We start from the raw sequence: 15023 nt of genomic DNA on the forward strand, positions 1-15023 counted from the left end.
AAAAAATTCAAGATAACCAATGTTTACACATGTAATCACAGTAACATAGGATACACGAATGGCGGAATATTGTTTTCCGGCTGCACATGTGCACATTATTATTATTAGCAGTTCTACCACTCTAAAATATTCACTTCTAGTAGAATTTTGTTTTCGTAACTTGTCGCGCCTTACTCCTGCAGCCTGCCAAAATTGCTTGGAGTGGGGGTAAAGAGTGAACTCGGTGAACTCCCCCTGATCACAGCCTGCTCAGCTGATTCTGATGGCCGGTCATTATGTCATATAACTTATGTTCTAAAGATTTAAGTTCGGAATCTTAGAGCATATACTACTGAAAGGAGCTACACATCCCATCGACCTCGCGAAAAATACTGCCAATGTGATGAGGAATATATATTATGATTACTCCATCTCTCTCACCCTGCGTTTGATTGAATGAGAGGAAACGTATCGGACAATCAGGTGTAGAGCGAGAGAGATAAATTATAACCAGCATATACTTTTCTCTCTTGCACTTCTCCGCTACACTGTTTGTACTTGCAAAATACCTAACAAATCTTCACTCAACGCCACAATAAACAACGAATGATGCATTCTGAAATTAGTTTCCAGTGCTATCAACAATCTTTCATCTCTTTGCACTACTGAGTTCGTGAGTAGCTCTGCCCGTTCTGACTCTATTCTAGGGAGTTTTTAGCCCTGCGAACTAGTTTCGGAACGCACCCAAATAGTAGCGACCCGCGTGTTCTGTCAGTCAACAGAACGAATTTATTTTTTTAATTTTTTGAATTTTATTGACCCAATCATCACTTCCGGAAATTGAAGATATAAAAAATTGTGGGAAAATATCTTGAGAATTTTTCGTGCCGAGTTCTGTAATACCGAACAATGACATTATATTTACATTTAAATTTCAAATTCAAACCCTTGCATCTTTTCCATTGTTTGAACAACTTGGATTAGATTTGAAAATCGAGAAAGGTTTCAAGAAAAAAACATAAAAGAAACTTTTTAGATAGAAATTTTTTACGAAATTATAAACAAACAATAGATGTCAAGTAATGAATAAAATGGAATGCAGTACTAAAATCAATCGCAAGATTGCCCGAAATAGATGACCGCCTTGTTATAACCGCATAGAACTGCAATTTTGCCGTGTGGATGCCATCGAGCGTCGGCAACTGAGATTCTTTTAGGCGTTGGTACACAAGCGGCATAATCGGGCGACCATTCGAAAATGTTTGAGGTTTCGGTAAATGCCAGTAAACTAGTACCTGTCGGACTCCATAGTACACCTGGAAAGTAAAAAATTTAATACCACATTTTCTATCAAAAAATTTTCGCTGAATATGAGATATATTGTAAAAATATTCTGTGCCGCACGCGATAGCAGCCAGCAATATTTCGAGCTTACTAGTTATCATATTCTGCAATATGAGATAGTCAATGGTGTCCGACAGTATGTTCCAGATCCACAATGTTGTGGGATACGACTGATGTCTTGTCGCCAAGTATCTGCCGCAAGCGCTGAACTCAAGAATATCTATTTCAGGCACTGAATTCCCGCTAATTAAGTCTCTTTTCACTACCGGAAGACTTATAGGTCGTGCGTTCACCTCTTCCACTAAAATAAAATTTCAGTGATATAACAACTATTATATGTACGAAATATTGAAGTGCCAGCTAACTTTGAAACGGTTTGTTCTGCAACGTTTTTTATTCTATTCAATAGACGTACTGATGTGCCGATTGTGCAGTGAAGGTTGCTTGTTAGAATCCTTGACTTGCATTACACATTCTTTGTACACTTTAGTACGATAGTTATTCTCTCGTATTATTGGGTCGTGGTAAAGCGACAACAAGGGCTTCCAGGTCAAATAATTCAACAAAACAATCTGAAAGAGGTTAAGGAAATTACAGTGAATGAAATTCTTAAGTAATATTATCACTGTGGTGGCGTACGGGCGCAATTTTACCACAGTCTCTTGTTTTCTATTACCAGTTCGCCGTGTCCTACAACAGCTAATAATTGTCCACCGGTGATCCATTTGACCCTGTTAATGCCCTTTAGCTTTCTGGAAAATTCATTCTTGGTGTATTCACAATCTTTAGTTTCTTCGTCAGGCACATATGAACCGACAAGACTCTCCGATGCGGTTGAAAATATCAATAACTTAGAATCAATCATGTCAGAGGACCAAATGCACAGTAAATCGCTATTTGGGGACCATGATATGCCGTCGATACTTTTCAAACGCTCGCATATCAATTTCTGAAATAAATCATACGATACGAAATTGAATATATTTCAAATTTCGAACAATATTCAAAATATGGCGCGAATTTTAAAATGGCGCGTAATTGCAGATTTCCATTCAAAGATGGCATTGGTCTAAACAGAATGGCCGCCTCCATCAATGACAGTATAGTAAAACACGTGCTTGAATTCCGTTGCCGATATGCAGATAAGTGTTGATGAGAATAATCACTGAAAGAAGGACGAGATGAAGAAACACGAAATCGGCGAAACGGTGAAAACCTCGTACATAAGCTGCGCGTGTAATCGAACGCCACATTCGGCGGACTGGGGAAATAACGATGTGCTTTGTTACGGAGCCCGGAATGCGGTCGCAGTTTATGACCGCCGAGCGTCGAAAACAGGAAAGGTCTTACTGACGCTACACAAACACAGCAACCAGGTGACGGTTGTACGTTGGATAAGGCAAAGAAATGGGGAGCCAGAGACGGAGCTGATATCTGGATCAACGGATGGCACAACGATAATCTGGTCGAAATTTGGGGTCACTTACAGGCCAGTAACTACGCTGAAAGACACAAGCGCTGTGAGAATAGCAAGCGCACGATATCTCGACGAGTCGAATTCCAGACTGCTAATATGCACGGGCAACACGGATGGTCAGATAAAGCTCTGGGAGAGAGGTGAGACTGGAGACGAGGCATGCTGCCTCCAGATCGTTGAATTTGCTAGGAAGTTACCCATCGAAGCAGCTCTCTGGTTCCTGCCTGGGTCGAATTTACCACTTCTTGCAATCGCAGTTGAGGACTCGACGATTCAGCTGCTTTGTCGGCACTCAGGCAATGACGGAAAGATGAAATTTGTGAAGGTTCAGAGTCTCGTCGGGCACGAAGACTGGGTGCGATGTCTAGATTTCACCTTTGACAACGACGGTGATGTTCTGTTGGCCAGCGGCTCCCAGGATAGCATGATACGTCTGTGGCGTATATCTGTGAAGACGGAGGACGAGGTTGAGAGCAATGAACTGCGACAGAAGAAGGAAATATTCTTAGCTGATGGTAAAGAGTACAGCGTTGCGCTTGAGTCGATTTTGATAAGCCACGAGGGTTGGGTTTACGGAGTGCATTGGCACCCTTCAGAATTCGCGGAAAAGAGGCGACGCCAGCCAATGAAACTGCTCTCCTGTTCCCTCGACAAAACGATGATACTCTGGGAGCCTGACTTGAGTTCCGGCATCTGGTTAGAGTCAGTTAGAGTGGGAGACGTCGGCGGGAACTCGCTTGGCTTTTATGGTTGTAAATTTGGCCCACGTGGAACTTCGCTGCTGGCGCATGGATATCTAGGCTCGTTTCACATCTGGGAATATTCTGAGAAGAGCGCAAATTGGGCAGCCAGTTCGGCGCCCGGTGGACATTTCTTGGATGTTGTTGATCTCTGCTGGGACCCCAAAGGGAGATTTTTGTTGACTACAAGCGCCGATCAAACTACGAGGGCTCACGCACCATGGAAAGATGAAACGGGAGAAACTTGGCACGAAATAGGACGACCCCAAGTGCACGGATTCGATATGTCCTGTTTGGCGATGCTGACTCCCTATGTATTCGTGTCTGGAGCTGAAGAAAAGGTCGTTCGAACTTTCACCGCTCCCGCGACATTCGTTAATTATCTGAAGAAGCTGTCCAACGCTGACGATTTTGCTGGCGCTATGCCCGAAAGCGCCTCTGTTCCAGCTCTTGGACTCACGAACAAGGCGGTTTTCGATGGTGAAGTTGCTCTCGGGGAGAATTTGTATGTTGGAAATTCAAAGGACTTGAATTTTGGCAAACCACCAACCGAAGAGGAGCTAATACAGCACACGCTCTGGCCAGAGTTACAGAAGCTGTACGGTCATGGATACGAGGTGTTTTCAATGGCTGGAAGGCATGACGGGACTCTCCTGGCAACTTGCTGTAAATCCGCGTCTGCTGAACATGCCGCCATAATTCTGTGGGACACAACGACATGGAAAATTCATCAGAAACTGATGGCGCATCAACTGACCGTGACGCAGCTTGCGTTCTCCCCAAACGACAAGTACCTTTTATCAGTCTCTAGGGACAGAAGATGGTCCCTCTTTACCTGTGACAATAATCAGTATAATTTGAGCGCGGCGAGTTCGAAACGAGACAGTCTTCACAGCAGGATTATTTGGTGCTGCGCGTGGTCGAACGATTCAAAGTACTTTGCGACAGGATCGAGAGACGGAAAAATCGGAATTTGGTGTCCTACAGAGTTCAAGACTAAAGAGTATCTTCCGATTACGAGTATGGAAATAAAAGACACGTCCATAACTGCGCTTGCTTTTGCTCCAATCAACGTCGCACAGGATTCCTACCTTTTGGCTGTCGGCTTTGAGAGCGGTGATATTGAAATACAAAAAATCATATTCAAAGGAAGCTCTCAAGTGTTTAGAAAATACTTGACCTTGAACTCGTCTCACGCCCATCATCTTACTGTAAAGAGACTTTCGTTTAGGCCATGTACAGATATACCACAAACTGAAATTCTACAGCTCGCCAGCTGCGGCTCCGACAATACAGTCAAAATTCATGACTTCAACTTCAAGGATCTCTCGCTGTTGTAACATGTCCAAATGTCGTAAAGAAGTAAATAAAGTCTATTTATGTACATACATTATGAATTCTTTTCAACAGAACAAAATTCCAATCAGTAAACAGTCGTTTGATACTGACAAAACATTTCTCTGTTTATTTCAGAATAAAAATGTACTCACCCTGCTTATTTTCCAATTTTTTGTTTTGTATAGAGCAACATTACTCTCCCCGTTATTCAAAACAAGGGCCAACCTCTTTCCGTCACCACTGAAATTCAGAACTTTGCTGAATGACGACTTGATGTTCTGTATATAAGTAACAGATCTACTCTCCAAGGACCATATCGATATTTGTATCTATAAAAGAATGCAGAATTCTTTAAAAAACCGTCTATCACACATAATTTTTCTGACGGGAGAATAAATTCACGCTTGATTATACTTAAAGTTAGTTTAAAAAAAAAAAGCCAGTAAAATTATTCTCACATTAAAATCTCCAGTAGTAATAATATGCCGACTGTCCGGTGCCCAGGTGACCTGTTCTAGACCGACGCTACCTTCCGTTAGCTTGCATCTCCAGTCCGGATAGCAGATTGAAAATACTTGAATAATGGCTTTTTTGAAGGTGGCGCATAAAATGTACTCACTATCTGGAGACCACTCGATGTACTGGGAAAAAAAATAAACATGTGTGCTTTGATGAAATTCTTCACTCAATTCAAATTGTGTCAGTATTAATCCCAGAACTGAGCAATCTACCTCTATGATATCGACGAATGGAAACGAGAGAAATGTGTCAAAGGTTCCGGTATTTTTTATCACTAAATTGCCCTGAAATGCGAATGCCAGAAATCTTCCATCATTTGAAAATCTGCACAAGTGATTGTTTGTGCGGAATATTTCATTCGCTGCTTCAAGTGTCATGATGAATTCTGCCCGAAGAACTACAACGGCTGTCAGGAATACCTGAAAATGAAAAATCTTCTTTTAGTTTAGCTAGATTAACTTTTGCTTTCAAAGGTAACACGATTGGAAACTGGGAAATGTTCAAAAGAAAATACAGATTATTTACAATACACTCAAAAATGACCTTTTCTGAGATAATATTATAAATCAAGTGGAGAATAAGAAACTGCAACAATGTTTATTAAAAGAAAGTCATTTAACGCATGAAAAGCTTAACAAAATAATAAAAATCAACGGAACGTTTGAAAAACAATCAAATGAAATAAGTTGTTTGAAAAAAAAAATACAAATGAACGATAATTTTAATACGAAACTTTTCGAATAAACAGCAAATCTGTTGAGAATAAAATTTATATGGCAACGAACTGCAATGTACTGATTACGGAAATATGCAAAAAAAAAAAAAAACTGAATTTACGAAACGAAGTTAAAAATGTAATGATTATTCATTGCTATCTTATGGTAAAGATGCTAATAATGTATATATGAATAATTCTAAACGAAAATAAGCTGCTAGTCGATATACACACAGAACATGAAACGTTTATGTAAAATAAATGAACTAACTATGAAAAAAAAAAACAATTAAACTTATTCGATACAATCAAATTTCTTCAACTTTCTTCAATAGATTAATATCGGTCTTTGGGCACGTGATCGCGTGTTTTATTTCATATCACAGATTTCATATTTGATTAGTCGAATTTTTTTATTAATTACGATGATTACGAGTTTGGTAAGTTCAATTAGTCATTTCATCAGTTCTTGTTCCGGCATGCCACACTATATCAGCATCAAAATAACAGATATCAATTTCTGATAAGTAATTGTTACGGATACATGGATAATACTTTCGTTGCAGGGGTGTTGCGATAATAAAAATTGCAGAATCTTGACAGAGATCTGTAGTATCATATTTAAAAACAAACCGTGGTTAAATCTGCACTGATTGCCGAAAGGTTTTTTATACAAGTATGAAAAATGAAAGTACCAACAGTTATAGGAGAAGAAAAAAACTAACTGTGCTATCAAAAATTGGGTTTTTTTTTTTGTTTGCTCAGTCTTGGTTTTTTGTAGCACAAAAAAACGTAGTCATGTACATATGAACAGAAAATCGAATCAGTAATTGCAGATACACACATTGATAAATTAATGGCATATTAATCAATCATCCAAGTATATAATGGTAGTGTTAATTCTTTTTATCAACCATCAGATCTCAATCGAAATCACGTGTAGGAGGAAATGACAGTCTGAAAAAATTAAAATAGATTAATATTATGTGATTGATCCAACGATGAAAAATCGCACGATTACTTTGATTTTTCCGGTGTAAATATGAACGAGAAACTCATGACCGGAGACTATATAGCGAAACATCCAAATTTATCGCATCTTTGACGACTAAATAAAGAAAAACTGTTGCATGTTATGTTATCAAATTTAAAACGGTGGTGCCTAGATTTGCAGTCTATACAAATACATCTACCGTTATTCCAAAGTTAGCCAAATATACTCTAATGTCACGAAAAGAGAGCTGATAGAAGTTTAAAGCAAGTTAGAATGCTTTCCGAAAGATATTTTTCGCTTTTATTCCCAGTTCTAATGAGCCGCAGGAAATAGATGATGAGATTGTGTTTTGGAGTGCGAAAAGTAACCATAAAGTGATAAATTGGATAGTGCTGAATCGAAGATTTGCAGATACTAAAATTGAGAATCTATGATTAGATGGATAGGTGTAGACACGTATTAAATGTTCCGGATGAATACCTTAAGAACTAAAACGAAGAGAAATGATTGATCTAATGTCCAAGAGTATATCAGCTCGAAAAGTTTAATTGATTGCAACGCAATAACAAAATAATTACATCTTTGCTTCACGCTATAAATACGGTTTGTCCAACTAATACAGCCCCATTCTTTCAAAAGTTTCAATTCGAATATGAAGCTGTTGTTGTTGGTTTCTCTTGCTGTTGTGGCCTCAGGTATAGTTCAATTCCTTCTTTTACTGAGCCTCTAAATCGCGTCGTGAGCTGTTCAACTTTTACCAAATAATTGGACTTTGCGTATTTACCATTATAAAATACAACTTTGACTTTTTAGAATCGATACGAAGAATAATCATGGTCTCTAATTCATAAATTCGTCCTCACCGTCAATTTATTTCACAGCTCATGCTAGGGCAGTAGTCGAGCCTGAACATGACTACATGTATTTCCCGGATGGGAACGGGGAACTTCACCTGATCGACTTGAAGGAAAAACCCGAGGACCTGTCCTCTGATGTTACACGCAACGTTAATACCATCACCTTCAATCTGTATACGCGGTCAGTATTCAAATCTTCAAATCAGCTTCACTCGTTTATTTCAATTCAAAGTTAATCGTTGTTCCAACCATATTTACAACAGGAACAATCCAACTAACGCCCAAATCTTGACTCTCAACTCGATACTCTCTGTGACTGGAAGTAACTTCCTCCGTTCTCGTCCGACCAGATTTATTACTCACGGATGGAACTCTAATCAGAGATCAGACGCCTGCGTCGTTATACGAGACGGTAAAAATGATCTTTTGTGTTCTAGTTTCAACGATTAACACCTCAGTTTCTGCAAAAAATTTTTCATTCGAGCTGATATTACCTCATTTTACAGCCTATCTGACCGCTGGAGACTACAATGTAATCGTTGTAGACTGGAGCAGCATTGCAGGTACTGCGTACAATACTGCTTCAGGCAGTGTCGTAAGCGTCGCTGGTAGAATATCCGCGTTTTTGAACTTCCTCAATAGCAGTGCTCGCCTCGACTTTGGCACCACAAAACTAATTGGCCATTCTCTTGGCGGTCACATCGTCGGCATTGCTGCTCAGGGTGCCAGTGGAAACATCCAGGCTGTTGTTGGTTAGAATGACAAACCATGTTCGATACAACAAGTTAATTGAATTCCCCCCTGTTTCAAAGACTGATTTGATTTTTCCAGCTCTTGATCCGGCTCTACCTGGATTTAACAACGCCGGTGCTGGTAGCGGAATTCATGAAAGCGATGCTGACCACGTTCAGGTGATTCACACCAATGCTGGATTCCTCGGACTCTCCCGGGCTGCTGGCGACAGCGACTTCTATCCCAACGGAGGCAGAAGTCAACCAGGATGCGGCCTTGACTTGTTTGGTAAGCCCGGAAGAATTTTTCATCCAATTACGAGTATATTTTTTGCACTTGTTCTCATAATGCCAAATGTGATATATCTGCAAAATTTCAAATCGAAGTTGCATTCAAATTTCTGCATTCTTCTCTCAGGAGCCTGCGCCCACTCCCGCGCTTACTACTTCTTCGCCGAGTCTATTCTGAACCCAACTGGTTTCCCATCTACCGTAACCCGTTCTCAGGATCTCGAAGCTTTCAACTTCAAGTCTACAGTGTTTATGGGTGGCAGAACTCTCAGTACACAGTAAGTATATTGTCTCTGTTAAACTGAAAATTCACCCTCTAATTGTAAGATATCATAATTTTCGAAAATGTGCATTTCCAATTGTGTGATGCGTTTCCATTCAGATACTTTTACAGTTCAAATTTCACAAATTTTCTAAATACGTTTTTTCTTTGCAGTGCCAGAGGCAGTTTTACTCTCACCACTGCGAGCAGCTCTCCATTTGCACTGGGCTAGATGAAATTTACCAGATTGCTGGTTACCAAATTCTGTTGAATTGGAATTCTGCATTGTACACTTTTGGAATATAATAAACAGAAAACCTGTACTTGACCATTGTTATTGATCCTTAATTAGACCTCGAAATTCTGTCTCATGTCTTTATTGAAAATTTTCTAATTTAATGGAATATATTACACGAGTATGTGATTTCTGTTGAAAAATATATTGAAATTTTCAAGACTATCAAGTTTTATTTTAAGTGACGACTTCAGAGTTGATATCTCACTTTTATCATTTAGCACAAATGTACTTCAGAAAAAAATGTCCACCACACTCTTCGATCTGAGATAAAAAACTATCGTGAAATTGATTTGTATTTGATAAGTTGTAGAATTTATTAATTGCGATAATGACTGCAAGCAAGCAATTAGAATCAATAATAATAGATCGCATCTCATGATCTGATAATCCAACCACACAAGTACAAAGGTAATTATGTGATATAATTTCAGATTTAACTTGTTTCGCGTTGATAATGAGGTAATTGTTTTCACAGGTTGCCATATAAATACCGTTTTTAGAATAGAAAGACCAGTAATATTCGGTGCTCTGAATTTCAGGATGAAGCTATTCTTGCTCGCTACTCTCGCCATCGTGGCGACAGGTGAAATTCTACCCATTAGATATATACCTCGATAGTTGCACCGTGTTGTGCTGTGTTGAAAATTTTCAAATTTTCATTATAGAAAACACTGTAACCGAAACGACGATATTCTAATATCAGCTTTTTTTGTTGAGCAGCCCATCACGGAAATGAGTTGGAACATGAACACGATTACATGTATTTCCCTGATGGGGACGGCGTTCCTCACATAATCGACTTACAGGAACGTGTCGAAGATGTTGATGCCATCTTTGCACGCAACGTCGACACTATCACCTTCAACTTGTATACACGGTCAGTATTTTAGTGAGGAAGAAGAAATTAGTCTGCCATCTACCCGATTTCAGTAATACACTGATTCAGTTTTAACATTGTTTACCCAGAGATGTGAAATACAGGGTGCAGGACTAATAATACATCCCAATGCTTTGTCATAGAAACAACCCCGCCTCGGCCCAAATCTTGACACTCAACTCAGTAGCAACCGTTACCAGCAGCAACTTCCTTAGTTCTCGTCCAACCAGAATAGTTACTCACGGATGGCGTTCCAGCGAGTTCTCAGACGCCTGTGTAGTAGTTCGTGATGGTACGAGATATGAGATTGCAATATTTTTACCCATAATCATCTCTTGCAATTACTCAGTTTACCAATTCCCTTTAATCCCACAGCTTATTTGGCTGCCGGAGACTACAACGTGATTGTCGTAGACTGGAGCAGTATAGCAAGTGAAAATTACCTTACTGCAGCTAGCAGCGTCAGGAATGTTGCCGGCCAAATATCATCATTCCTGAACTTCCTTAACGAAAATGCTGGTTTGCAATTCGGTGAAACGAAAATAGTCGGTCACTCTCTCGGCGGTCATATTGCTGGTATTGCTGCTCAAGGTGCCAGCGGAGATATTCAGGGCGTTATCGGTTAGTTCAAAGAGAATCACAAGCAGTTCGCGTTCCCTTACCTTTCACCTCAACAGATGTATACTTTATTTGGTTGTCCAGCTCTCGACCCGGCTCTTCCTGGATTCGACAACGCCGGTGCTGGCAGTGGAGTTCATCCAAGCGACGCTGACCACGTTCAGGTGATTCACACAAACGCTGGATTGCTTGGACTATCCAGGGCTGCGGGTGACAGCGATTTCTACCCTAACGGTGGCACCACTCAGCCAGGATGCGGCCTCGACCTAGTCGGTACGTGAAATAGAACTTTTAATACAAAGTAGGGGTTTGTAATCATGGTTTTTACACTGCGACACGGGATTGACCATACTCTTGCACTCTGCTAGTGAACCGTGATTTGGATTGAATTGCTTTATTCTTTAAAGGATCTTGCGCTCACTCACGTGCTTACTACTTCTTTGCTGAGTCTATCGTAAACCCGACCGGTTTCCCGGCTACTGCAACCCGTTCAGGCAGTCTGGAAGCCTTTACCACGAAATCTACGGTATACATGGGTGGCGAATTCCTCAGCACACAGTAAGTATGGACAAGATGACGGAGAATCTCACGGTCTCACAAGCATCTGTGAAAAATTTATTCACCTGGCTTTTATAATATTATTTTACGTTTATACATTATATTTATGAATATGACAATTTTTTGCTAACGAATTACTTTCAACTAAAAATTGCTTTGTAGCGCAAGCGGTAGCTACACCCTCACCACTGGCAGCTCTGCTCCATTCGCCCTGGGATAAATGGATATTCGAAGAACCTACTCAAAGATGTATCACAGCTTTATAATGGAATTCGTTATTGTATGCCTTTAGACGTTCAATAAATACGACCCAACTATCAGTTACCGTTGTTTACGCGATTCAAACTCCCTCCGTCCTTCTTGTATTTATCAACAATGTGACGTAGGCGCGAAGAAAAAACGAACAAATGAATGCCGTTCGAAGAAAGGTTCAAAAATCGAACGCAAATAACGTAGTCAAGTATAACCTGTCAAAACAAAAATATTCCACTTCAGCTGACAGAAACTCAAGCCACGGTTAGAACTTGTGATTAGCGGTAACGTACGAGGTTGAAGTTGGTAAAGTTATCGTAACGAAACATTTGAGAAAAAATTACTATTTTAAAAATTTTACTATATCGTGAAATAACGGTTATTCTCAGCATGAATGGTTACGGTAACGTTACTAACTTCAATATGATGGCAAAATATTTTCGATGACAGATCAGAGGTTATGTAAAATTGTACAGAGCTCGATTAGAAGCTTGAGAATTGATATAAAGTGTCGTTAATTTTTATCTAGATCTTATTTTTGATTTACAATTACGTTCCTTGTTTCCATTAATAGATAATTGATACATTTAGCAGGCTTTAGAAGTGCTTACATCAGCGTTTCGGCATTAGCGGCATGTGAAGAGAGCACGTAAAATGTACGAAAATTTGTTCAAAAGCCCGCTGCAGCGTGTATTTTTATACGGAACGCTGAAACGCGGTGAGCCAAACCATAAACTGATAGAAACTAAAAACAACGGTTATGCGAAATTCATCGGAATTGGGAGAACGGTCGCAAAGTACCCTCTGGTTATTGCAACTAAATATAACGTTCCATTCTTGTTAAAACAGCCTAATGTCGGTAATGTAAGTATGATGAACAATCCTTGCAAGTCTTAATTATCTTAATATGATATTTCGTTAATTATAATCGGTATAATATGTGCATTGTCAAACACTTGAAATTATCGACTTTTCCTGCGCAGCATGTTACAGGGGAAATATACGACGTAGATTCAAACATGCTAAAACATTTGGACGAACTCGAAGAACATCCAACGTTCTATACTCGGGTTGAAGACGAAGTTCACCTTATTCCAGAGTCTAAATACAAGCAGGGATTATCCAAGTTTGAAGAGGTAATTTATTCTTTGTCTATACTTGAGTCTGTACATGTCGGGAATTTGAAAATTCCAACTCAAAACATTTCAGGTTGGAGAATTGACAAAGGCCTGGATATACTTTCTACCAAAGTTCAAATCGTCTTTGTTAGATGGACCGTTATATTCAGCGTACAGTAACGACGGAGATCACGGCCTTAAATATGCGGAAAGGTATTTACGTGATCCATCTCACAATCACCGTACAGAAGTACAGTAACGCAAGTGAGAAACAAGCTTGTTAACAAATTGGTTACATATAAAATGGCACGTATTCCATAATGAATTATGTCCATAATACCGTGTAAATAAATTTCGTTGATTAGCGCTTGTTTAGCTCAAAATATAAATAAATCCTATTAGTTTCTACTGCATTGCAAATTGTCAAGTTTTAAAAAGTTTGATCAAATTTTTCAGTGACACGGACTCTGTCAAACCGGAGGATGTTTTCTGAATCAGTCGCAGATTGTTAATCAAAATTTCACCTACATATCTTAAGATATTCTCATACTGTGTAACGTACCGATATATAGATAATGTACGATTATATATTCACAAAAACTATACGTATATATAACGATAGATTCGTAATATGGATAAAATAGATCGCATGTTATATCGCGTATCTAACGGCATAAGTTTGTGACCAAGAAAAATGCGATTTTAGTGGCAAAAGGGCGTATAATTTTTTTTCCTCACCATTCGCTCTGAAAATGGTAAAAACTTGTGTATCCCAAATGTTCGAAGATAAAAACACAAGGCGGGCGTAACCATCCTTCCTTCTTGGAAACGCTCTGAAAACCAATGAAATATATAAATAAATTGAAATCTGCGAAAATTCCGAAATGTAAAAAAAATTCCAATTAAATTGTGATTAAATTTTAGCGTTTCTGACCATATTTCCATGTTTTTACCCTAGATACGATACAAAATAAATAAAAAATACATGCCCTTTTGCCTTTTTCAAAATCGCACACGTTACGTTGTAAGTGAATCTTATTTTGTATAAAGTCAATGTGTATTGATGAAAATTGATATAATTAAATATTAATTAAAAAGTGGAAACGTTTATCGCTGTTCGACCAACATCCGCCTGATGCCGGCAAACCGTCCCGCATATTATGACAGTTCGAATTGTTTACACTTGATAGATGGCAGCACAAAAGGGATGCCACCATTTCTGTTAATACTAGGGGTCACACACAGAGATTCAGGCAACCAGCAGACTGACACACACAGTCAGAGATTCAGGTAACCAACAGACACACACAGTTCAGTTGAAGGTAGTGACGCGAACGACGGAATAAATATTTTTGTTCAATCGAAAAGGAAGCAAAAGTGACAAGTCCCAGGGTTGTGGTGTGTTTATTTTAACCAAAGCTGTTACGTAGTGCGTAAATATACAAATGCAACAATGTTTGTGATCATGGATTGTTTCCTATAGTAGAGCGAATGAGTGATTTTTTTTTATCACGCACAATATCGTCAAGTATCGAGGAAGAAAAAACAACTGTTTAACCCATTGTGCTAATTTCGCCCAGTTAGCTGTAATCGCAAACTGCATTAAGAGACAGCAAAGCGTACCTGAAAGAGAGAGAGAGACCTTGGACGGTTTTCTTTGTACACCTAGATAACAAACCGGGTAATTTCACCCGCCCAACAAAACCTTGTTCAAGGAAAGTGCACATACACATTATAAACCTCCGTAACTTGTATACGCTGCAGGTTGCGCACAAAGGTGAAAACGTCACGGTATTTCGGTGAGATAATACTTACTTAGCGAAAAGTATTGTAATTGACTCCCGTCAACGACGTCGTTGACGGAAATAAAAAAAAAAAAGAAAAGAAAACAAAAAAACAATATTTCATACATATTCACATAAATTTGTGTAATGTACCCAACGACGCGTCGTACAGAGCAAAAAAATATCATCACCTCAAGAATTAACTTCGTACATTCGAAAAGGAAAGGGATCTTCATACACCCGAAAAAAATGTTCAAAAACTCGATACATT

The 15023-nt window shown here is 39.1% G+C and overlaps 4 protein-coding genes across 15 annotated transcripts; 3 read left to right on the forward strand and 1 right to left on the reverse strand.

The window, feature by feature from the left end:
* Window positions 1-1005: 1005 nt before the first annotated feature.
* LOC124300763 (WD repeat-containing protein WRAP73-like) lies at window positions 1006-11218 on the reverse strand. 4 transcript variants are annotated; one of them, XM_046755124.1, is made up of 9 exons: window positions 8458-8582; window positions 6957-7069; window positions 5610-5816; window positions 5337-5519; window positions 5031-5207; window positions 2000-2272; window positions 1739-1895; window positions 1415-1624; window positions 1006-1295 (listed from the first exon to the last, which is right to left on the reverse strand). In XM_046755124.1, the coding sequence occupies exons 3-9, from the start codon at window positions 5772-5774 to the stop codon at window positions 1090-1092; spliced, it is 1371 nt and encodes a 456-aa protein (XP_046611080.1). In that variant the 5' UTR covers window positions 5775-5816; window positions 6957-7069; window positions 8458-8582; the 3' UTR covers window positions 1006-1089. The 4 variants fall into 4 exon arrangements, with proteins under 4 accessions (XP_046611080.1, XP_046611077.1, XP_046611081.1 ...); XM_046755121.1 differs by lacking the exons at window positions 6957-7069; window positions 8458-8582 and adding an exon at window positions 11085-11218; XM_046755125.1 differs by lacking the exons at window positions 6957-7069; window positions 8458-8582 and adding an exon at window positions 11085-11208 and having other exon boundaries at window positions 5610-5831.
* On the forward strand, window positions 7670-9575 carry LOC124300766 (pancreatic triacylglycerol lipase-like). The gene is made up of 7 exons (XM_046755128.1): window positions 7670-7801; window positions 7988-8144; window positions 8227-8375; window positions 8470-8715; window positions 8795-8983; window positions 9113-9263; window positions 9422-9575. The coding sequence occupies exons 1-7, from the start codon at window positions 7759-7761 to the stop codon at window positions 9477-9479; spliced, it is 993 nt and encodes a 330-aa protein (XP_046611084.1). The 5' UTR covers window positions 7670-7758; the 3' UTR covers window positions 9480-9575.
* On the forward strand, window positions 10029-11918 carry LOC124300765 (pancreatic triacylglycerol lipase-like). The gene is made up of 7 exons (XM_046755127.1): window positions 10029-10128; window positions 10266-10422; window positions 10566-10714; window positions 10798-11043; window positions 11125-11313; window positions 11448-11598; window positions 11761-11918. Exons 1-7 carry the CDS (start codon window positions 10086-10088, stop codon window positions 11816-11818), a joined length of 993 nt encoding a protein of 330 aa, XP_046611083.1. The 5' UTR covers window positions 10029-10085; the 3' UTR covers window positions 11819-11918.
* Window positions 11919-11983: 65 nt separating this feature from the next.
* LOC124300768 (putative gamma-glutamylcyclotransferase CG2811) lies at window positions 11984-14918 on the forward strand. Of its 9 annotated transcripts, none has more exons than XM_046755133.1 (5): window positions 11984-12114; window positions 12442-12714; window positions 12834-12986; window positions 13060-13274; window positions 13425-14918. In XM_046755133.1, the coding sequence occupies exons 2-4, from the start codon at window positions 12505-12507 to the stop codon at window positions 13225-13227; spliced, it is 531 nt and encodes a 176-aa protein (XP_046611089.1). In that variant the 5' UTR covers window positions 11984-12114; window positions 12442-12504; the 3' UTR covers window positions 13228-13274; window positions 13425-14918. The 9 variants fall into 9 exon arrangements, with proteins under 9 accessions (XP_046611089.1, XP_046611093.1, XP_046611086.1 ...); XM_046755137.1 differs by having other exon boundaries at window positions 11988-12114; window positions 12445-12714; XM_046755130.1 differs by having other exon boundaries at window positions 12036-12134; window positions 12445-12714.
* The last annotated feature ends 105 nt before the right edge of the window (window positions 14919-15023 follow it).

This window comes from Neodiprion virginianus, chromosome 3 (genome assembly GCF_021901495.1).
Source record: "Neodiprion virginianus isolate iyNeoVirg1 chromosome 3, iyNeoVirg1.1, whole genome shotgun sequence".
Lineage (NCBI taxonomy): Eukaryota > Metazoa > Arthropoda > Insecta > Hymenoptera > Diprionidae > Neodiprion > Neodiprion virginianus.